At 46.4% G+C, this 24,173-nt stretch overlaps 1 protein-coding gene across 3 annotated transcripts in view; it reads right to left on the bottom strand.

Annotated features, from left to right (window-relative positions):
• Positions 1 to 24,173, bottom strand: part of MCM3AP (minichromosome maintenance complex component 3 associated protein) — a 42,688-nt gene that overhangs the window by 10,110 nt on the left and 8,405 nt on the right. For all 3 annotated transcript variants that reach the window (XM_055569863.1, XM_055569862.1, XM_055569864.1), the window contains exons 7-21: positions 22,814 to 22,953; positions 21,309 to 21,506; positions 20,714 to 20,982; positions 19,383 to 19,545; positions 17,224 to 17,384; positions 16,312 to 16,553; positions 15,888 to 16,093; positions 15,196 to 15,296; positions 11,761 to 11,892; positions 11,344 to 11,457; positions 10,119 to 10,271; positions 8,485 to 8,682; positions 6,606 to 6,674; positions 6,389 to 6,523; positions 3,155 to 3,308 (exon numbers count right to left, since the gene is read on the bottom strand). In XM_055569863.1, coding sequence (XP_055425838.1) covers positions 3,155 to 3,308; positions 6,389 to 6,523; positions 6,606 to 6,674; positions 8,485 to 8,682; positions 10,119 to 10,271; positions 11,344 to 11,457; positions 11,761 to 11,892; positions 15,196 to 15,296; positions 15,888 to 16,093; positions 16,312 to 16,553; positions 17,224 to 17,384; positions 19,383 to 19,545; positions 20,714 to 20,982; positions 21,309 to 21,506; positions 22,814 to 22,953 — 2,435 coding nt within the window. The remainder of the gene's footprint in view (positions 1 to 3,154; positions 3,309 to 6,388; positions 6,524 to 6,605; positions 6,675 to 8,484; positions 8,683 to 10,118; positions 10,272 to 11,343; positions 11,458 to 11,760; positions 11,893 to 15,195; positions 15,297 to 15,887; positions 16,094 to 16,311; positions 16,554 to 17,223; positions 17,385 to 19,382; positions 19,546 to 20,713; positions 20,983 to 21,308; positions 21,507 to 22,813; positions 22,954 to 24,173) is intronic.

Below are 24,173 nucleotides of genomic sequence, written 5' to 3' on the forward strand. Positions count from 1 at the left end.
ATAAGAGTAAGAAAAAGGAAATCAATAATACAGTATGTTATTAAAAACTCAAAGATAGCTCCTAGAAAATAATATTAAAAAACAAGATGGAAAATGGGATAGAAAGGATGAAGAGGCTCAGAAGATCAACTGATAAGGTCAAACATCGGTCTAGTCAGAGTTCAAGAGAGAAGAATAAAAGAGAAGGAAAGCAGATGTCATCAAGATGCAAAAACATCAGTCTCCAGCCCACAAGGACGCACCAAGGGTCCCGTCAAGGACCTTCCCAGATGATGAGGGAAGAAAGTGGGGACCCAAGTCCCAGGGCAAAGATATCAGGCTTCCCAAGTGAAACAAGGCCAGGCCAGAGAAAGGAATGGGAACTGTTTCAGACATATCAACAGCAATGCTGGATGGTCAGTGACCGTGGAATAAAACTAGAAGGAAAGTAACTTTCATCCCATAATTCTACATACCAAGCTAAACTATGAAGCAAATGTGAGGGTAAACACATTTTCAGACAGGCTAGAGCTCCAAAAATTCTCCTCCCGTTGCATTCTTCCTTTGAAGAAAATGGAAAACATGCTCCATCAAACAAGAGACTAAACCAAGAAAAAATTGTGCTGCTGCTGCTGCCAATGGCAGCACCGAGTGTTGGATAGGTCAGGCACTGTTCTAAGAATTCTGTCTGTATAACACACATCACCTCATGGGTCCCCATGCATGGCACCAGCACCGTCTCAAGCACGAGTATACCAACCCACAGTCAGTACCTGGGCCGAGGACCAAGGTCAGGGTTAGAAGTGGAGGAGCGGGACTGCATTCTTGGTATGGAGGCCCCAGAGGCAGCCACAGCCTGGGACACGTTTCCAGCCCAAATGGGAGCAGGAGAATGGCACCCTCTTAAGTAAGATAATGTAGCAAATACTACGTGCAGAAAAAATAAATGTAGCTACAGAGCATTTGCTGGTTCTGGAACACATGTGACCTCAATTTCTGAGATATTATAAAGTGACCACATAACCACCAGGAAGATGGGGAAGGCTGAGAGCAAGCAGGGTGTTAAGAGTTCATGCCTCACCCAGGGGGTGAGTGCACAGCCCTAAGATAGCCCGCATAATCCCACCTCCTAGTGCTAACATCCTGGCACCATCGCCTACCCTGAGGATGGGCTGAGCCTAGTGACATGCTTCTAACAGATAGTCAGACAAACATGATGGAAAGCCACCATGAAGGTTAGGTTAAAGAGATGATGCCAGCTTACTCAGCTCACGGGAGCTGGCTGATGCCCTATTGTGAGTTGCCTCATGTAGGCCCACATGGCATGGACTACAAGGAAGTGAATCCTGCCAACAACCATGAAAAGTGGGCTTTCAGAGAGACCAGAGCCCAGACTTCCACCTGCTGAGAAATCATGCCCCAGAGGACCTAAGCCACACCTGGACTTCTACTACACAGAAACTGAGTAACAAGCATTGGTTACTTACATATGCCACATTTGGTTTGTGTTTTTAGTTTGCTTGTTTTGGTTTAGCCATGTGGCATGCAGGGTCCTAGTTCCCCAACCAGGGATCAAACCCAGGCTCTCTGTGGTGCAAACACGGACCACCAGGGAATTCCCAAAGCTGCCACATTTGGAGGTAACATGTTATATAATAATAGATAAAATGCACCTGTTTTAATAGTTAAGTCAGCAGAGATCTAAAAGTGGATAATAGAGAAACAGCAGTATAAATACATGATGTGGAAACACGACAGAAATCAAAGCTTGGAGAAAAGGGCTAGGAGATGGGGCAGCAGCTGCAATTTATCATCTTAAGTCATGCCGTGCTATCTGACTCTTTAACTACATGCAAGTATTACTTTGACTTAAATCTAAAGGCAAGAAGAACAAACTAATTGTCCAGTAGGTTAAGTATGACTTTATCATCCTAGGAAAAGGGGAAGAACATGTCCCAGGATGTTTCTGTTACCTCTGAATGGTGAGAGCATAGAGGGCTCTTACCATCTTTGTATTTCCTCTGTATTTCCTTATATTTTTAAAGTTTTATATATGTATTACTTTCACATTTAAGAAAAATATTAAACAGTATTAAAATGCAAAGAAACAAACAAAACTCCTATAGTCAAACTACAATTTGAAGCAGTTCCAAGGACAGAAGTAATGTGGACTAGAGTGTCGCATGCAGATGTCCAGGGTGTGCCATGAAGGAGACTGTCAGGAAGAGGAGAAGCCTGGAGTGAGACCTTGGGGTCAGGACACAGTGGGGAAGGCAACTTTTGCCTGCTCTGAGCATGCAGCCAGTCATGAATCCCACACTGTGGACCCCACCAGACCCTGGTCAGAGAGCTGGCCAGAGCAGCAGCTACCAACGCCAGGTCTACTCAGCGCTGAGGCCCACACTTCCTGCTCTGCACTGCTATTTTCTAAGTAAATAAAATATGCATCTGGTTTTATTTCTGAACACAGTAAAACCTAAAATTCATTAATGCAGGTTTGAATCTAATGAGAAAACAGGTTCTCATTAAATAAGACTCTCTGTGGGAACCAATTAAGCTCAGTATTGTACGAACACCTATAATGAACAAGAAGTAGAACTTATAATCAAAAGCTGAGGATAACGTGAATGTAAAATAAAAACAACTAACCTGAAATGCCTAACACTGAACCTATATGAAAACTGCATAGGACTAAAAACCATTAGTATTCTGGTAAGACTTGATATATCAGGAAGCTATTTAAATAAAGATGTCAGCAGTTGGCAGACCATGTGAAATGCAACAGACACTGCATTTCTGTGTAATGCTCTGTCATAACCCTCTTGGGTTAATTACCAGAGGTCCATGGAGTTCACGGCTTCTGAACTGTATGCAGAACACACAGGGAAATACAGGTACGTTTTACGATGGTTCTAGCTTTCACCAATTTCTCAAAAAGAGGTCCGTGAACCAAGAGAAGACTTACCGCATCCTGAGAATCTAGCTTGGTCTCTCACACCAAGGGGGTGTACATGGGTCATCAAGACACAAAGAAGAACAGATACAACACTTGCTTCTGAGCCTCCCATATTGTTTCAGAGCCACTTCAGGGGAGTTATATGATTCCCGTAATGTCTGGGAGGGAGTGTAAATAAGAAAGTTACAGAAGTAAATACACTAAGTGATTGTCACTCACCTTGATGCACACGCTGACAGAAATTGTCTGATCCCCTTTGCTGCTGAGAGTGTTAAAGAGAGTGAGTGTCTGAATCCCACCAACATCAAGGTATATGTCATCCACTGAGCCATCACCTCCCATGAACTTGACTTTTAACCAATGTGATAGAATTCTGTGAATGAAAGAAAATAACACTTGAAGGAAAGTCTAATTCTAAATGTGAAGCACAAAGAGAAATATCACACAAATAGAGATCCACAAACATCAAATCTTACTATGTTATTGATCTGAACAAAGCAGGCTGTGATTTTTAAATGGAGTTAGGAACTCTACTGGGTTATATATTTGGGTAGGAGGAGAGAGCACTCATTCTAATGTGATGTATGATTCTGAAGCCTTAAGAAAAGATGTTGAACAATCGAAAAGGTCCTTAGAGTTTACTGTACAACCCAGCAATTCCACTCCTAGGTTTAAACCCAAGAGAACTACAAACATATGTCCACACAAACACCTATACATCAATGTTCACAGAAGCATTATTCATAATAACCAAAAAGTGGAAACAATTAATGAACAGAGAAATAAAATGTGGTATATTCATGCTGCTGCTGCTAAGTCGCTTCAGTCGTGTCCGACTCTGTGCAACCCCATAGACGGTAGCCTACCAGGCTTCCCTGTCCTTGGGATTCTCCAGGCAAGAACACTGGAGTGGGTTGCCATTTCCTTCTCCAATGCGTGAAAGTGAAAAGTGAAAGTGAACTCACTCAGTCGTGTCTGACTCTAGCGACCCCATGGACTGCAGCCTACCAGGCTCCTCCATCCATGGGATTTTCCAGGCAATATAACCAGCCTTCTCCGGTATATTCATGCAATCAAATATTATTCAGCCACAAAATGAAGGACTAATACATGCTACAACATAAATGAACCTAGAAAACATTATGCTAAGTGCTAGATGACAGTCATAGAAGACAGCATATCTTCAGGTTCTGTTTGTATGAAATGTCCAGAACAGCCAAGTTTATAGAGACAGAAAACAGATAAGTGGTTGCTAGGGGCTGCAGGTAAGGAGTGCTGGACTGCTAATGGGCATGTGTTTCTTTTCAGGAGAAAAAATGTTCTCCAGCCCTGGGGTATATCGTAGGGTTAACGGCAAACCCCAAGAGTGTTTACGCCAAGGGGGACCTTCCCAGCCTGCTGCTGCCAGTGCCCCATCCCTGCGGTGAGCCCCTGCCAACCCACACCTCCACAAGGGGCCCTCCAACACTAGCAGGAGGGCATAAGCACACATCTTTTTACTGCACCATCTTGAACCGAAAGTCCAAAGAAATATTTTTTAACCCTTAAATTTTTATGGAATCACAGAAGACCACTGAACAGGAGAAAGAAGGTTGGAAATGTCACACTTCCTGATTTCAAATTGCATTACAAAACTATAGTAACTAAAACTCTACGGTACTGGCATAAAAAAGAGCCACACAGACTAACAGAAGTGAGAGCCTGGAAATAAAAGCCTGCATATATGGTCTTCTAATATTTAACAACAGAGCCCAGAATATTCAGTTGAGAAAGAATAGTCTCTTTAAAAATGGTGCTGGCAAAACTGGATAATAAAAAGAACAAAACTGGACCCCTATCCTGCACAAATAAAAGTTATCTTGAAATGGATTAAAGACTTAAACATTAGAACTAAAATCATAAAACTCCTAGAATAAAATGGAAAAACCTCCCCGACACTGGTACTGTCAATGATTTCTTCGGATGTGAGCCCCAAAACACAAGGAACAAAAGTAAAAAACTGGGACAATATCAAACTACAAAGCTTCTTTGCAGTAAAAGAAACAAAAGGAGTAGGCAACTAATGAAAGAAGGTATTTTCAAATCCTGTATCTAATAATGAGTTACTATTCTAAATATATATGGAACTCCTACAACTCAACAGCAAAACACAAATGATCCAATTAGAAAATAAGTAGATTTGGATAGACATTTTCTTTAAAAAAGACATGTGTGCTGTGCTGTGCTGAGTCGCTCAGTCACGTCTGACTCTTTGCAAACCCATGGGCTGTAGCCCACCAGGCTCCTCTATCCATGGGGATTCTCCAGGCAAGAATACTGGATTGGGTTGCCATTTTCTCCTCCACGGTATCTTCCTGACCCAGGGATCGAACCCGGATCTCCCACATTGCAGGCGGATTCTTTACCATCTGAGCCAGCAGGGAAGCCCATACAAATAGCCAAAAAGTGCATGAAAAGATGCTCAACATGGCTACCATTAGGGAAGTCAAAATTAAATCACAAAGAGAGATCACCTTACATCATTTAGAGTGGCTATTATGAAAAAGCAAGGCTATTATTAGAGAAAGAAATGGCAACCCACTCCAGTATTCTTGCCTGGAAAATTCCATGGACAGAGAAGCCTGGTGGGCTATCGTCCATGGGGTCGCAAAGAGTCAGGCACAACTGAGCAACTAACACTACTATGAAAAAGATGAGATAAATAATGTTGCTGAGGATGTGTAGAAAAGTAAACCGCTGTGAACCATTGATGAGCATATATATAAATAGCACAGCCACTATGTGAAACAGTATGAAGTTCCTGATAAAATTAAAAGTAGAACTGTCACCTGAAAAAAAAAAAAGTTCTGCAATTAGATAGTTGTGGTTATACAACTGTGAATATACTAAAACCAGTGAAATGTACACTTTAAATAGGAGAAATTTATGATATGCAAATTACATCTTAAAAAGCTGTCAGAAAAGTAATATGTTCTGTAGTTGCTTTAAAAGTATGGTTTCTGGAAACAACTTGGTTACAGGAAATAATTCCATGTCAACTTTCTGGATTTCTTTTAAAACTGCCAAGTTTTTTTCCTAAGGAGAAAAATAGAACTACAGCAAACAAACTATATTGTCTTCCCCAAGAGTCTAAAATGAAATGTGCTCTAAATATACCTCAGCACAGCTTTAAGTCACAATCAAGTCTTAAATACTTTTGGATAAAGACCGTTGCCAACTGTACAAGATTAAAATGTGAATGACCTAAAGTGTCAACTTCAAATCACAAACAAAACAGCCTGCAAAGCTAAGCATCAAAATGAAAGCAGGCATCAGGGTCCTGGGCAGGAGAGGAGCACACAGGGCTGACAACCAACCACCCTCATACACAAACCCAGCTGCCCGAGGCTCAGGGAGGAGTCACTCCTGGCCCCTCACTCAGCCCCCAGCCCCACGGAAGGAACCCTCCCTTACCTGCCGGGACTCCCTGGGGACTGTTCTTCTCCATCAGGCAACACCAGCACCAGCTTCCAAAACACACGCTCCTGCTGCCTTGGGAGGTGCTCAGCCACGAGGGATGGCAGGTCCAGGGGTGCCCATGCCGCATCACTGGAAGGGACAGAACACCGCAGCCAAGTCACCTGCAAGCCCCCAGCAGGAGCAGCAGGCAGGGAAGGCAGGGGTGACCAACCTTAGCAGCTGCTGGTGGAAGTGCTGGACCTTCATCTGGTGCGCCACCATGTCCCTGAGCCGCTTTAACCTGTGAGGGAGGAACCACATGAAGGAGTCCTACGTGAGGCCCGCTCAGCACCCACGGCGGAGGCGGACAAGCATCTGGCGACGTTCTGAGTGCAAGGTGATTGGGTAGTAAGTGTCTCCCAGTGGGGAATACTCAGGAGATCGAGAACTTTTTCTGATGAAGAAATAGTTTAGTCAGAGGACTTGTTCACGTCACAGCTATCAAGCAGTTATCTACTGTGTGCCAGTCACGGCAGATCAGCAGTAAACAGACAAAGATCCTGCCCTTAGAGAACATGTGCTCTCACAGGGAGAGACCCCTGTAGGCAGAGGGCATGGCAGGTGCCATGGGCATGCTACGGACATACAGAGGGTGCTCAGAGATGACCTGGGAGCACAGACCAGAAGGCAACAAGGGGAGCCAGCATGAGGATTTCCAGGGCACAGGCCAGACCACATCAGGAGTGGCCATGGCATGCACACAGAAGGAGCACAGGGAGAGCAGTGGGCTAGCCAGGGGGCAGATGTGGGCCACGATGTAAAGACTCAGAGAGGAGCCCAGGGACCTCAGTGAGGATGTGAGGCGACCTGACTGCTGTGGGGATGAGAACACCAGGCTGTAGGCGCCAAGGGCGGAAACCAGCAGACAGGTGGGATGTGAGAAAGGGCTGGTGGTGGAGGCGGTGAGGGGCAAGCTGCAGGGTGGTGGGCCTGAGTCCGGAGGTGACCCAGTGCAGGGAGATCAGACTAGTCCCTATGAAACAGAGGAGGCACTGAGTGCAGCGGGCCAGGACAGCAGCTTCCAAACTTCAGCTGGGGACACCAGGAGGAAGCCTTCACTGGGGACGCATGGAGGGAGTTGTCAGCGTGCAGGATGGAGAAAGATTACAGGGAAAGAAGCAGAGGAGGAGAAGAAGGGGCAGGAGGCTGGGCTGGAGGCGTAAGGGTAGACAGACACAGAGAGGGCCGTCCTGACGCAGGTAAAGCAGCCTCGACTCCAGGAGGCAGCAGGGCCAAGGCTGCCACGGGTCACCGAGAACCCTGAATGTCCAGACCACACACAGTGCATCAGACAGGCTTGCGCTGCCACCACCCTGCTTCCAGACGCAGGCCCAGGACCGGGGACCCGAGCGGCTGCACAGTCAGCAGCGTGGACCTGGTTCTCAGAGCACCTCGTGACATCCTGGGAAGGACAAGGCACACCCTAAGGCCCTGGCACAGGGGGCTGCTGCTGCCCCTTCACGTGGCCCTCCTAGGCCCCTCCCTGGGAGGTCCTCTCCAGAGGCAACAAATGGCGTGGTCTGAAGAGAGAAGTCAAGCCCTGCGGGGCCAGGATTGCACAGCTGAAGCCAGAACCGGGGCAGGGATCCAGGCACCCGTGGAGTGGCCAGGAGGAGAGTCAGGGAGGGCCATGCGAGGGGACACAGAGAGGCAGCCTGTGAGAGGCAAGACCAGAAAGCGGAGGAAGAGCTGCTAAGACGCTGCTTGCTGCAGCAGACCCAGGATGGCAGAGGGCACGCGGTGGGCGTGAGGGTAAGGCCAACACGGACCTCTGGCTCCACTAATGAGAATGGCCGTGATGCGTCCTTGAGTCAGGGAGGTGAGGAGAAAGCACATAATTCCAGATAATTCGACTGGCAGGACGAGGAGTGTTTTAAGGGGAAAAGGTAAGTGAAAACACAGCAGGTAGAGCAAGCTGCACTCCAAAAACGCAACTCTCCATCTGTCTTCACCACCTCTGGCCCCACTGGCTGGCCTGTACACCCACGCGTTAATCCACGCTCCTAAGGCCAGCTGGGCCAGGAGGCACTTGGGAGGCCCTGGGTGCTAACCTGGTGCAGGAGATGCCCACTCTCCCCGCGTGGCCCAGGTCCAGGAGGCCCCTCGCCAGGTTCTTCTCTGCAATGGGGCACTCCGCGCTGGGCACCAGCGCCCTCAGTCGGTCGTTCACATCCACGCAGCAGGGCGCCGCAGGGAAGGCCCGCATCTGGCGCCTTAGCTTCTTGCGGGCTGCGACAGCTTCTCTCCACCTGGAGGACAAACATCACTACGTGTTGTAAAAGTCGGCCACAGGGCAAATGCAAAACACCTCCGGCGTTAACAGGGGAAACACCTTCTGCCAACATGTTTAGGTCTACTTCAGCAACAGATCTCAAACTGAGAAATTAATCACAACTAAAGCTCAGGTGCGGGGATGCATGAGAGAATGAGTGGTGGTGGTGGGCAATGAAACTACTGAACCTAAGACTGCATGCTGGGGACTTCCCTGGTGGCTAGGAATCTGACTTCCAATGCAGGGGACACAGGTGTGATCCCTGGTCAGGATCTAAAATTCCACATGTCAGGATGCAACTAAGCCCCTGTGCCACTAGAGAGAAGTCCACATACCACAAAGAAGATCTGACACAGCCAAATTAAAAAATAAATATTAAAAAAAAAGAGTGAATGCTAAACAATGTTTGGAGGTCAATTTGCTGATATGGATACAAACACAGATACATGTACCCTTTGACCCAGCAAACACCACTGACAGGACTCTCTCTCCAGACCCTGCAGGCACGTGTGTGAAATGTCTGTACAGGGTGGCCACTGCAGCTCTCTCTGTCATACTAGAGAGGAGAGGCCACGCTGAAGTCCAGCGGGGCCAGGTACCGCCAGCACACTGACGACGATGCAGGGGCCGCTGCACTCCTGCGGTCAGGCCTCAACCCGTGTCAGAGGGCGTCCAGGAACGTCCAGCGTGGAGCAGTGAGCATGCTCCCACCGTGCCAACCACCACACAAAGCTCAGAGGTCCTCATGGAATGGAGACTCATTCCTCACTAAATCCCCTTTTATACAGTTGTAGCTGTCAAGCACCCTATTACTTTTTTTAAATGTTATTATGAAATGAATCACCCTTCACACATAACCCATCTACCCCCATTTTAAAGACTAATGATAAATCAAATACCCACATCCTTCCATGCAGTTAAGAAGCAGCGGCCATGAGCACCCACGGGCCCTGCTCAGTCACTCACCCTCTTGTTCCCAAAGGTAACCGCTGTGTCAGCTTTATGTTTGTTCTTTTCTTTCCCTTCTTTAGGGTTGTACTACTATACATAAATCTAAAACAACCTATTGAGTTGGAATAGACAATGTAGATGTTGTACACATTTCCCTAAGAACTGTTTTTCTTTTCACTAAAAATTATGTTTTACAAATTCACCTATACAGGTGTACACGGCTATCACTTGGCTTGTTCATGGCCATCTCCCCGTGTCCAGCACATTGGGTAAACAGCAGAAGGCTACCTATATATATTTGTTGAAATACAGAACAGTTCCCCCATCCCAATCTAATTCTTTACTTAGTTTATACCCTTTAGGAAGGAACATGTTACATGTGTGTATTATCAACTGTGAAAGTATAATCTTGGTAAAAGATACTCTGTGTGCACTGACTCTCTTTAAGGACATGGGACTCACCGTTGGAGATACTTGCAGAAGCACTGAAGCTCCTGCAGGGTCTCTTTTGCAGTCTGGAAAATTTCCTCCCCGAGAAACAAGTCCACCAGATGCGCAAAGACGTCCTCAGAGCAGCGGGCCACACGAACCCTCTGGTCTGTCTCCACTGCACTCCTAGGAAACAGGGCGATCGATCAGCTTAAGAGCACTGCACCCAAGGCCCCACACAGGGCCTGCCTGAAGTATACAAGTCCACGTCCTTAACTCTAAAATGAAATCATGTCGTCACTGTAAGAAAAGCTTGAAGATTTTATTTCATATAAGGCACAGACATCTGAAAAGATAGATGGAAAAAGAACTAAAGTGGTACAGGGTATAAGGCTGTAGCTCCAACATGGCCCTTATAAACAGTCAAGAAATAAGCCTTTATTTTATAGTTAGAAATTTAATTTTTAAATGGTCGTTGAAACAACTAAACTATCTTCTCATCAACAATATCCGATGAGAAGTTTATTATCAAAGTCAAAGAAGCTCAAACAGGCAAGACCCACTTCCACTAGCTATCCTCTATCGTGGCTAGAGACATCCCGGGCTGAACTCTAGTTCAAGTCTCCTGGAGCTACAGAGAGCAGCAGTCGCCTGCATGTCAGTGAATCCTAGGTGCTGCTGTCTCCTAATAACCCTTCCTGGGAAGAAGAACAGACAAACACCCATCATTCATGAGGTCTCTTGTTACAGGAAGCAGTGAAATAGACTCCCAATTAATAAAAATGGAAAGAAACATTCAATAACACACTCTGCCTCCTAGCTGTGTCTCCATCTGCACCAGAGGCTACAGGCCTGTCCCAGCGGAAATGAAACACAAGGACAGATTTCCCAGCACAATCGAACCTCCTTCCTGAAGCTTGGCATTGAAGTTCTTAAGTGAGATAACGCAAAGGAATCTTTTGACATGTGAAACAAGGGAAAGGATCTTCTACTTAAGAAAAATGAACAGTGTAGAGAAGACTATCAGCAAATTCTTTCATGAACAGACACATCCCCAAGCCCAGGGCAGGGTCTACAGGAAGATGAGAGTGGTGAGGGCCTCCCTGGCAGTAACAGACACAAGCACAGGGAGGGCCTGTGAGCGTCTAGTCAACCAGCAGATACACTCCACGTGCAGATGGAAAGCCAGCCAGCCTGAGCTAACCCCCTCCTGCCCACTCATGCGCCTTACACTGCAGGACACCAGAGTGTCACTTACTTCAACTCCTGGGAGCAGGTTTCTCTCACACATTCTGTCACCACAACTTCTGTCAGCTCTGCGGCCAGGTCCTGGCTCAGCTGCGTTAACACCGATTCTCTCTCTTGTTTCAACCTAAAGGAAAAAAGTGAAAGAGCACAAGAAATAAGAGTTGCCACACTCTGTGACCTTGCAAGAGGGGAATCTGAGTTATGCTGAGTCAGCAGACCTGACCCCTCTGGTCTCAGGAGAAGGTCACACAGCCACCCCTACTCCCATTCCCCTGACCATCACCCACACCCTGGGCCACAGTGTACGAAGGTGCGGGGTGAGCTGTGAGTCCAACTAGTGCAGCGGGCAAAAGCAAGAGAATCCGAGGCCGCGGAAGGCTCTCTCCTGCAGCCACGCTGCCCCATGCACAGCAGGGATGAAACGCACCTCTCCTCTTCCGCCCGCCGCCTCTCTTCCTCCTTCCGCTCCCTTTCCTGGGTGACTTCTTCAGTTGCAATGTGCCTCAGAATGCCTGTGGTTGTAGCTGTTAACAGCTCCTCCATAGCAGCATTGGAAACGCTAGACAGAGCAAAGTGGATACTGTTCTAAATAAATAATACAAGCCACACTAACCATATTACTAGACTTCTAACACTGGCAAGGAAAAAAGTATCTACTTGGTTTCTATTAAGTTGATGCAAAAGTAACTGCAGTTTTGCATTGTTGAAATTTGCAGTTCGATATTGGAATATTCTTAAATGTGGTTGTTATAGATCATTTTATTGTGTATTTCTTGCTTTATGTTTTTTGCTAATAACTTACTACTTGCTATTTATTATATATTTATTTTAGACTCTAAAAATGATATTAAAACAAAAAGAAATTTGAGTGGTAGTTTTTTTTTAATTTTTAAATTTATTTTTTGGCCATGCCGTATGGCATGTAGGAGCTTAGTTCCCTGACCAGGGATCAAACCCACACCCCCTGCAGTGGAAGTACAGAGTCTTAACCACTGGACCACCATGGAAGTCCCCTGAGCAATTTTTTTAGCCTTATTCTGAGGAAGACATAAACAAATGGAAAGACATCCATGTTCACAGACTGGAAGACTTAATATTGTTAAGATGTTGCTGCTGCTGCTAAGTCACTTCAGTCGTGTCTGACTCTGTGCAACCCCATAGACGGCAGCCCACCAGGCTCCCCAGTCCCTGGGATTCTCCAGGCAAGAACACTGGAGTGGGTTGCCATTTCCTTCTCCAATGCATGAAAGTGAAAAGTGAAAGTGAAGTCGCTCAGTCGTGTCCGACTCTTAGCGACCCCATGGACTGCAGCCTACCAGGCTCCTCTGCCCATGGGATTTTCCAGGCAAGAGTACCGGAGTGGGGTACCATCGCCTTCTCCATGTTAAGATGTTAATACCACCTAAAGCAATCTATAGATTCACTGCAATCACCAACAAAATCCCAATATAACTTTTTGCAGAAATAGAAAAACCCATCCTAAAATTCTTATGAAATTTAAAGGGTCTGCAAATAGAGAAACAGTCTTGAAAAAGAGAAACAAAGCTGAAGGACTCACACTTTGTGATTTCAAAACTTATAACAACTTACAACAAAGTTATAGTAATCAAATAAAAGCAGTATGGTATCATAAAAGCGGACATTCAGACCAATGAAATATAGAGCCCAGAAAGAAATCCTCACATATATGGTCAACTGATTTTCAACAGGGATAAGCAAGACCATTCAAAGAAGAAAGTACCTTCTTTTCAACAGTAGTGCTAGGAAAACTGGATACCCACATACAAAAGAACAATGTTGGATCCTTATCTTACACAATATATAAAAATAAAATGGATCAAAAACAAACTTAAGAGCTAAAATTATAAAACTCTTATTAGAAAACATAGGGCAAAATCGTCACAACACAGGCTTTGACAGTGATTTCTTGAATATGATAACAAAAGCACAGGCAACAAAAGGAAAAAATAAACTGAACTATATAGAAATTAAAAATTTTTGCACATCAGAGGATGCACACTCAAAAGAGTAAAAAGACAATCCATAGATTGGGGGAAAATATTTGCAAATCAAATACTAAATAATGATTAACATCCAGAATATGAAAGAATTCCTACAACAACAAAAAAATTCAAAAACGAGCAAAAGACTTAAGTACACATTTCTACAAAGACACACAAATGGCCAATAATTACATGAAAAGATGCTCAATATGATTAGTCATTCTGCTGCTGCTGCTGCTAAGTCACTTCAGTCTGTCCGACTCTGTTCGACCCCATAGATGGCAGCCCACCAGGCTCCCCCGTCCCTGGGATTCTCCAGGCAAGAACACTGGAGTGGGTTGCCATTTCCTTCTCCAATGAATGAAAGTGAAAAGTGAAAGTGAAGTCCCTCAGTCGTGTCCGACTTAGTGACCCCATGGACTGGAGCCCACCAGGCTCCTTCATCCATGGGGTTTTCCAGGCAAGAGTACTGGAGTGGGGTGTCATTGCCTTCTCCATGATTAGTCATTAGAGAAATCTAACTCAAAACCACGAGTCACTACTTCACACATTACGATGGTTATTACTTTAAAAAAAAAAAACAAAAGGATAGCATGGCTTGAAAGGATGTAGAGAAACTGGAACCCTTGTGCACTACTGGTGGGAATGCAAAAATGGTGCTGCTCCTACGAAAAATAGTTTGATGATTTCTCAAAAAAATTTAAAATAGCTCACATGATCCAATAATTCTACTCCTAAGCACGTGCCCATAGGAACTGAAAGCAGGGGCTCAAACAGTTAGTTACTTGTGCCCCGGTATTCAGAGCAGCATCAGTCACAATAGCCAGAAGGTGGAAATAACAACTTATTAAATAGCACCAGTGAATAAATAAATGTGGCATGAATATATACGTGTGTATGTGTGTGTATGTGCATATATTTAATGGAATATTATTCAGAAATAGAACTGGAAGTAGACAGTGGTGATGAATACACCACATTGTTAATAAAGCTAATGCCATTGAATTGTGCACTTAAAATGATTAAAATGGTAAATTGTTATGTATATTTACCACAATAAAAAATTAAGCCCATGGAAATCATATTTATTTTTAACTCCATCAAATAGAAAGTATGTATCTAATTCTGGTATATTAAAAAAATGAACAAATTCATGGAAAAAACTGATCCTTTTATGTAACCTACATTTATACAGATGAAATAATCCTTTCTTATCAGTGTGTTGCTTTATACGTACTAGAATTTTTAAAAGAAGTTTGAAATCCTTAAGACAGCCTAACTTACTAATTAATCAGATTTTAATTAACTATTAACTACAAAAGCTGCTTAGGAGTTTAGAAAGATTTTGATTATTAAATTTATCAAGACTAGATTCTTAAGGTATTACACAAAATCAGATTTATAAAATTTGTAAATGTAGTCTGAAATGTCTAAGGAAATTTTATCGTGGTATATAATGCAAATGGTAACAAATGCTTAAAGGAATTTAATCTGCTAAATTTATAAACTGAGACTTAATCTAAAATCAAGTGTTTTTATTTTTTAACAGAGAATGAACTACTTACTACTAGATTTTTTACTATTAGATTTTTAATCATGCTTAAAACTTAAAAAACAGGTTTCTAATTTACAACTTTAATAAACCTAATGCTGCTCAAAACTCACACACACAGAGAAACCACCTGCAAACCACACACACAGGTCAGGAACGTGAGGGGCACACCCACCTAGTGAGCAGGACCAACACTTGAGCCTGCACAAAGGGGTGGCTGCGCTCACTTGTCGAGAGGAAGCGTCTGCAGGGACAGCAGGCGGCCCCAGTGCAGACAGCCTCAGAACAGGAGACGCACCGCACTTACCCCAGGGCTGTGGTTGCAAAGGCTGCCCCGGCGGCACCCACTTCCTCAAAGTCACTCTGAAGAACCTCCTGGATAAGCTCATCCACCACTTGGGCCAGGTCCTAAGGGGAGGGCAGAAGGCTCAGGAGTGCTGGCCAAAGCAACACTGCCTCATCCACACCCAGCTTATCCCCAAGCGATCCACCTCTACAGCCGAAGGTACTGGAGATGTTCCGTGAGCCACAGAGATGTCACAGGACGTCCCACCTGGGTCAGAAATTCCTGCAAGACCTCATCACTGGAAGCTCTTTGAGGGTGTCTAAATGACCCTCACACAAGGCCTGGTTGTGTGCACCTGGTGAGGTTTCCTGCTGATAAACAGGAGCCTTCTGGACATGAGAGGACAAGCCTACTTCCTGCTGGTCGACAGCCGTTCAGACGGCCCCAATGCTGCCCCCCGTGCCAACGCAGCTTCAGCTGCTGTGGTCCTTCCTCGCTACCCTTCAGGCCTCCTTGTTCCCCAGGGAGGGTGGTGCCCCGTGCCCAGTGGCACCCAAGCAACGTGGTGGCAAGATAAAATCTCATAACCTGTGTGGAGTGCTCGGACCTGGGGCCATCCATCAGGGCACACTGACCCCAGGAACACAGACACGGTCAGACTGGACATCAGACACAGCTGGATGTTTGTCCACAACAGTGGGAGAATGCCTTACCGCATCTGAGTAAACAGGCACAGGCTTCGGCGGGAGGAGCTCCAACTGCATGGGGGGCTGCACAGGGGGCTGCAGGAGGCTGGGCACCATGCTCGGGGGCAGCACCGAGCGATGTGATGGAGAAGCTGACACAGGCAGGGGCTGCAGGAGGAGAGCCGGCAGGGGCTCGGCCGCCTCTGCACCACATTCCTCTCCTCTCCCTGCACCTAGAAGAACCAGTGAAGGTGGGCATCAGGGATAGGCCCAGGCCACCCTCCTGAGCAGACCACCATGGGGTGCCTCCTGAGCCATGATCGGGCGCCAGGAGTGCTTTACCAGCAGGAACCCAGCGCCTGTGGGGCCAGGAAGCTGTTTAGGCAGCACCACGCTGGTGTCTGCCCGACCCCAGGGTGAGGTGCCCTCCCGAGACCGTGGCTTCACTCACCTGCCAGGTCCAAGCCAGGTCTCTGCACGCCCAAAGGCGGCTCTGCAGCCAGGCTATCCCCGATGTACTTGTTCTGGGCATTGAAGCTGCACACGGGGGTGTGACGGGGTATGGGGGGCAACGGCCCTCCATTCACAATCTCCCCAACCGACACCGTCAGTTTCCTGGTGATGAACACTGACTTCCTGGCCTTGGACAAGCCCTCGGGCTCCAGGAACGAGGATCGGTTCAGCTCGACACAGCTATCAGACCACAAAGAACCCATGGAGAGGCATCACACAGGCAAGAGGCTGCCCTCACCTCTGCAGACCCCTGCAGTCGCCATGCTGCCTACCAGTCACATGGAAATGGGGGAGGCGGCAAAAGTCCAGCTCACAGCACCCACCACCGCCAGCATCTCTATGTGATGCGGGAGTCACCTGGATCCCCAGGTAGAGTGACACCTGACTACAAGCGCCCAGCTCATACCCTAAGGGCAGGTCTGCAAGGCAGATGTGGCCTGTGATGAGAAGTCAGAGGAGATGGGGTCAAGGAAATCCCAGATCCAGACACAACAGGCTGTGAGCCATGTTCTAGAAGAGGGTCCTCAAGTTCCACCACATTCTCAAATCTGACTGCAGCAGAGACGCCGTGGCCAGTCGGAGAGGCCATCTTCAGGGACAGAACAAGGAGGCCCCAACCTCAACCTCGACCATCAGGTTCTTAAGTTACTTGTGAAAAGTCAGGAAGAGGTGGGTCTGAACCTTACCCTGCCAGCTGTTCCAGGCCTTGCCCTAGTGCCTGCACCCCAGGGAGGCAGCCCGTGGACTGTGCCTTCTCTAGGGCCTGGCGAGGCACAGGCACTTCCCGGCCTTCCCAGTACTAAAAGGGAAAAAAAGGAGAGCGGCCCCCCGCCTCTGCCTCGGTGCTTACCCGTCGGAAACTGTGAGGCCATGGCAGTTGAGGAAGTCTGTGGCCTCCTCGCCGTCTCTGAACAGCAGCATGCGCACCACACCATCCAGGGGGAAGATGGTGGAGCGCTGTGTGCTTGCTGTGTACGCCACATTGAGCGCTCGGAGCGCATCCTTGCGGATCTGAAACGAGAAGCCAAGTCACTGAGTCACAGCAGGTCAGGTGCCCAGGGCCACAGAGCACTCAGTTCAGTTCAGTTCAGTTGCTCAGTCGTGTCAGACTGTTTAGGACCCCATGAACCACAGCACGCCAGGCCTCCCTGTCCATCACCAGCTCCCAGAGTTCACCCAAACTCATGTCCATTGAGTCAGTGATGCCATCCAACCATCTCATCCTCTGTCGCCCCCTTCTCCTCCTGCCCCCAATCTTTCCCAGCATCAGGGTCTTTTCAAATGAGTCAGCTCTTCGCATCAGGTGGCCAAAGTATTGGCGTTTCAGCTTCAGCATCAGTCCTTCCAATGAATATTCAAGACTGATTTGCTTTAGGATGGACTGGTTGGATCTCCTTGCAGTCCAAGGGACTCTCAGTCCCTCTGGAAAGTACCCTGGACTCAGCTTAGTGCTCAGTAGGCTGTCTGCTCATCGTAAAATGCCCAGAGATGATGCAAAGCAAACAGCTTCATACATGCAAATGGTTGGGCTGTGAAGACTTTATTTATTAGAAAAACTAAAAAACAAACCACCCACTAGCAGGTGCATCCTCCACTCAACAGAAAGCTGTGTAGCTACTAAAACTCACCACGGAGATGGTGGAATGCCATGGAAAGTGTGTGACATGAAACTGAGTAAAAGTCGTTTCACAGCGTCACACTGACCGCTTTACAAACGCAGAAGGAAACATGAAGAGGCTGCCAGGTCAGCTTGGTCCCAGGGCTCCGGTAACCCTCCCCTTCCTCTTCCGTGTCCTTGAACCAACCCAACACCGGTTGACAGTGTTACTTCAAGGCTGGCATTGTCCAAGCCAGGGTCCAGCAATGAACAGACAAGACCCGTCCTCACAGAGCTGACATGGCAGGACAGACCGACACTGAACAATACGTGTGTACAAAATGCAGAGTGCATTCAACAGTGAAAGCGGGACAGGAAGGACAGCAGAGGAGGACAGGGAGCACAGGCAGGCGGGGTGGCGAGGGTGGGCCCTGCAGAGAAGGATCTGGAGGAGGGGAGCTCTGTGTGGTTCAGTGAGGATAGCAACTGCCAAGGCCCTGAGGCAGGAGCGTGCTGCAGCTGCAGGGCAGGAAGGCACCGCTGTAGGTGGGGAAAACAGGACCCTGTGGCTGCTGCTGGTGAAACACTTTGTTTTTCTAAAGAAAAAATGCTTAGATTTCTTAGTTTAAAATTACTAAAATGGATGCAAATGGTCAACATTCTCGTAACATTAAATACTCATTGTAAAAATACTATCAGTTGTATTTATCAACTGCACAGAGTTTCCTAAGTGCACTTTGTTAGAAATCCTTTCATTTGTTCCAGAATTTCTGTTCTCTTGGAAACTGTCAGATCTGACAATGAGCAAGCTTGCAGATTCTTTGCCTGGGATGTGATGGTGGGTTTAGTCACTGTTTATAGGACGACTTGTGACCAAAGAAGAAAAATGAGCTGGAGTCACAAAACGGGCCAGGCAGGTTCCCAAGAAGCCTGGTGCAGCCTCCTCCCTACCCCACCAGCACAGGGGGCTCCTGGCGAGGACCCTGGGGGTGCAGGGACTGCTGTGAGGTGGCAGGGCCACTGCTTTCTTATCTTCCCCAGGTGCTTCAGGGCATTAGACCTGACTGTGGGAGTCTGAGATCAGGATGACACTCTACACAAAGCCGAAGGTAAGACACTGGTCTTGCCCAGTCTTTGTAACCCCAGTGCAACAAAGAGCAGGCACTTCAGATATTTACTGAAATGAATTTAGCATCATCAGGCTCACTCCAAAACTGAAGACAGACAACACTTGTTAAGTTCTAGCTTAGAGGTCTGTGCATGCGGTTTGCTTTCTGGCTTCTTTGTTCCCACGGAAAATGCTAGTGCTGAACTCAAGCGAGAGCGTTCTGAAGAGACTCCCTCATCTGAACCAGAAGAGGAATGTTTCCCAGTGCATGGCCTTTTCCTTCCAGGACAGTGACAGTACTCACCTGATTAAAGTAACAATGCAGAAGACAAGCGTTCAGATAAGAAGCTGATTGGACCAGTTTAAAAAATCGCACAAAGTTATTACTGTTCAATGCAGCAAAGGCCTGAACAGCAAATTTCACCTCAGGGGAGTTTCTAACGGCAGGGTGGAACTGCTGCACTTCTCTGTTAATCAGAGGAGATAGAAGTGGTTAGAACGTGATCTTCCATGAGACAAAATTTCCACAAAAACAGAGCTGACAATAAAATAAGGTCTCAACTATACTGAAGTAGAAGGCCTTGGTGTCACAGTGCCCGTGTGTTCACGGCTCACCTGTGTCAAGGCCACCCTGACTCGGGCTGGATTGGCAACAAAGGTATTCTTTAAAAAGATGATGAATAAACAGACTCCAGCAATAATTTAAGAATTGATTATCAAATCAAAGAGTTATTTTAATGCCAACTGACTGCCAGCTACCAGTGTTTGATGACGACGCTTAAGAAACAAAGTTTAACTTTGTTTTGTTTAGAAATAAACTGATCTGGGGAATTCCCTGGCAGTCCAATGGTTAGGACTCTACGATTTCACTGCTGAGGGCCTGGATTCAATCTCTGATCAAGGAACTACGATTCTACAAGCTGTGCAGCAAGGGCAGGGGGAAAAAATACTGATTAGACTGAATTATTCAAGACAGGAAACAACTGCTTATCATATATGAAAAGACTACACAGCCCTTTTCCCTGACTAGTTTATCCCTAAGGCTTGATTTTAAAACTTAAAATCAATCACACACTTAAGATATTCTGTAACCAGGTTCTCAGGGAAAACACTAGGCTGAAAACAAGTTTCAACTTAAGGAAATCCAGTTTACCAACGACAGGAATGGAGGGCCTGGGGACTCTGGTATTCTTCACAGAAATGTCTACAGATGTATCATTTCATGTCTATAGGTGTGCAAGGTTTAAAATTCTTTCTTGATATCCCACCCTCAGCACTTCTGTTTCACACCATTTTTCCCTCTCCTGCAGCTAAGATCTTTGAAGAGGTTTGAGTGCACGTGTGTACTACTCTGATAAGGGACCCACTCGCTGAGTGCATCCTCTCCAGCTGATGAGGAGAACTGGTCCTCAGGAAGTGTCTGGGGCCCACTCAGGATGCTCAGGTGCTCGTGGGCAGCCCCAGCCTCTCCCTCGGTAGCTCGGCTCCAGAGGCCGCACGCTGAGCCCAGCTTTCTCACTAACACCGACACCAGAGCGTCCTCAGTGCCGCCGCCAGCAATCCTGAAAGCTCTCTTCCTGGTTACAGCCTGCCTTTCCCTACAGCTTAGGCTGACTTCCGAGTTGGAAAGCTCACCTTAGGATGTCCCCCTTGTTGAGATTGAGCAGGACGTTGTAGCCTTGGAACTCTGCCTCACTAGCACAGAACACGCCCTTGTTCCTCAGGTCCTGGTACATCTCCTTCAGACTCTGGAGGCACTTGGTCATGTTCTCATTGTTGATCTTGGCATCAAATGAGGACATGGGCTCTTCACACATGAAGTGAGCACAGTGGATGTGAAACCGGGTGCACTTCTCAATCAGAGACACCGTCACTGGGTCACACAAGTGCTGCTGCGTGATGTCCTGGACACAAGTGAGGTGGAGTAATTACACACGCATCACACACGCATGCATGCACACATCTTACGTACACACAGGTCTCAACACATCTCCAAACGTAAGGATCAATTATTAGAAAAATCATGATTATCTGAATTTCTCAGACTTCAATTTGAAACAAGCATGAAGCACATTTTAACAGGACTTCGTAATGATTTTAAAGGAACAGTGTATTTTTTTTGTTACAGATGAAATGTAACTGAGTAAAATGACAAGAACTCTCCTTTTCACTCTAGACTTCACGTACGCTTTCTAGTTTTTCTAGCTTCCTTGTCCGAAGTGGCTGATACCTTCCGTATGCCCCGCGTGCGGTTCCACAGGAAGTCGTACCAGTCCCGCAGGCCGCCCTCCGTCTGGTCCATGATCTGGGTCACCAGATAGTCCATGGTCCTGCTGAGCACCCCCGAGGGACGCAGCTCGTGTGGCAGGGGTTCCTCCTGGTCGGCTGAGGAGCGGCTGTACTCCTTCACAGCGGCCGCGTGGTCCACCTGAGAGTGGGGAGTAGGGACGAGCAGCTGGGTGGCAGGTGCCAGGCCAGCCTCCCTGCTGCTGTACCCAAAAGTGGGGAAGACCACACACACACACACACACACACACACACAAGTAAGGTCAATACTTCAGAATACAATTTTAGAACACAAAATTTCTATTTTAAGGTAACAATTAAAAGGCAAAATAAAGCAACTTGTTTTTGGCAAACATGACAAGGAGTGAACAGGCTACCACATCAAAATGCAGAGAAATTTAAGCGAAGACACACCTGCTGGGGTGTGACAGGTGAAGGACTTGATAAAGATTTTAAAAGGTCTCAGCCATGCTCATATACCAGATTGACTATACGGACCAGAAACGGAGCTGGCAGTGAGGAGGCAGGAAGAGTAGCAGCAGGGTCTGGGGAAGGCCCTCCAGAGCCCAGAGCTGCAAGAAGAGGCTGGAGGCCTGCGGCTGACGGTGGAGCAGAAAAGCCACAAGTCTCTGCCCTGGGCACCTGCCTTGACAACTGCCACCTTGCTGACAGGTGAAGGCAGCCGTAAAACCCCCAGCCAGTAAAGGAGAAACCCGAAGGAAAATTAACAGAGAGAAAATGAATGTAAGATGGTGCAGACTTCTGGGGAAACAACTTGGGACATGCATCTACTCATGTTCAGGAACCTTAGGAAAAGTCACACCTCTGGCACAGCCCTTCATTCCTGGAATCTATCAGAGGGAAGGAAGCTGAAAACCTTAGAACCATTGACAGAGCATGCCAACAGAGTTGGTAACAGTGGAAAATCAGAAACAGCCTGTGATTGCAGAAAGGGGAGTTCTGAAAGAGTTACATAATCAAGTGGTGTGCCTATATGTAAAGTTTTAAATGCTTAGAAAGAGTTTACTATACAAAAGAAAATGCTCATGACAGAATTTTAAGTGAAAAAGATTCATACAAAATACCTAGAGCATAACCTCAAACACACAAAACATAAACATAAAAAAGGAATAAAACTGAAAAGCAAAAAGAAAGGGAAAGTTTGTTTAATTTGTGAAACACAGATTTGTATGTATTTCCATAACTTAGGGAACCACGTGGTCCAGTCACCTTACATAAGACTGCTTCATACATACCTCATGATACAAATAATGGAATGAACATGATGGTTAATAGCATATCCCCACCACATTCTAGCAAAGCAACCCCCAAATCAAATAGTATAGAAATCATGAAACCAGCCTTCCCTCCCCAGCATATCCCGCTCCACCCGTGATTAAACACGGACAGCAGCCTGGAGAGCAACCCCACGGGGATGCGAGGCTCTACCTGGTCAGTGCCTGGGACCACTTCAAACACACTCAGCTGGCTCCGGGTCTCCCGCATGTACCGTTCCTTCTCAGGACACATATCCAGGCACGTCCCAACAAAAGTTCTTGCTTTGTCCAGGTCGGTCCTTTTCACCCGAGCTAAACAGTATCAGGTAAAAAGTAAAAATGTACCACAGTTACTGGGAAGCCAGAGAAGTGCATTTTCACAATGATAAAAGGAGAAATAAAAATTCTTTTCCTTTCTTTTACAAAGGAAAAAATCTAAAAAACACTACTGGGCCTCAGAAAAAGGAAAGCACTGCCTATCACACCAGGTGACAAGCCATCAAGACCCATGAAGACCCTCCAGGCCTTCTCCTCTCTGCGGGTGGGTCTCCAACAGTCACAGATCGTCAGCGCACAGCAGCTGGTGGCAGGGAGGGGCCCACACACGGGTCTTTATGGCTCCTATAATGACCTGAATGATAAACAATCATGCTGCAATGTTTTGTCAAAGGATCAATCTCTTAAAAGAAATATTCAAAATATGCCAGTATTCCAGAACTCTCAGTGTTTCATCATGTTTTTAACAGGAATCACATTAATGGAAGTCAGCTGGATCCTGACCTGAATAGACGACTCTTACCCACAGAACTACACAGTTACCAAAGTATCTATTAAATGAAATGAAATGCAACAACCTCACAATTCAAAACATTCACATCTTATTTTACTTTTAAAAATTCCAATGTCTATTGATTCTTTTAGGAATACAAAAATCACATGTCAATGACATAACCTATGGTAGCAGCTTTTATTATTGTGTTAAGGAAAACACATGTTTATTCCTGTACAGCTTCTACAAAATCCTGCAGATAAAATTTAATTCTGAAAAAAACTGCAAAGAAGAACACGTGTGCTGTTTTATTTTTGGTCACTGTACATAGCTCTTAGTGTTAACAGGACATCTGATTTTTGAATAGGCTTTAAATACACTGACATGGTTTAACATTCCAAAGGTACAACATCCCAGATGGGACCCCACGACCGTGCTCCCTGCTTCCTGACCAGCTAGCTATGTGAGTGATCCTGCCTCACCTCCATGACTATGCACACACAGGCCAAGTACACTCACACGTATACGGACACACACACTCCCCTTTCTGTACACTTCCCACACCTTGCTTCTTCCGCTTCACAATAAACATTGATCATTTTTCCATCAAGAAACCCCAGTCTTCTTTCAGGCTGTTTAGAATCCCACCATGTGGACAGTCACTTTCCAATCTTTGTCATCACAAAAAACCTTGTAAACATATCACACACGCGTGGGGCAGTTTGTAAGTCACACTCCTGGGTGTGGAATGCTGGGTCAAAAG

This window comes from Bubalus kerabau, chromosome 2 (genome assembly GCF_029407905.1).
Source record: "Bubalus kerabau isolate K-KA32 ecotype Philippines breed swamp buffalo chromosome 2, PCC_UOA_SB_1v2, whole genome shotgun sequence".
Classification (NCBI taxonomy): domain Eukaryota; kingdom Metazoa; phylum Chordata; class Mammalia; order Artiodactyla; family Bovidae; genus Bubalus; species Bubalus kerabau.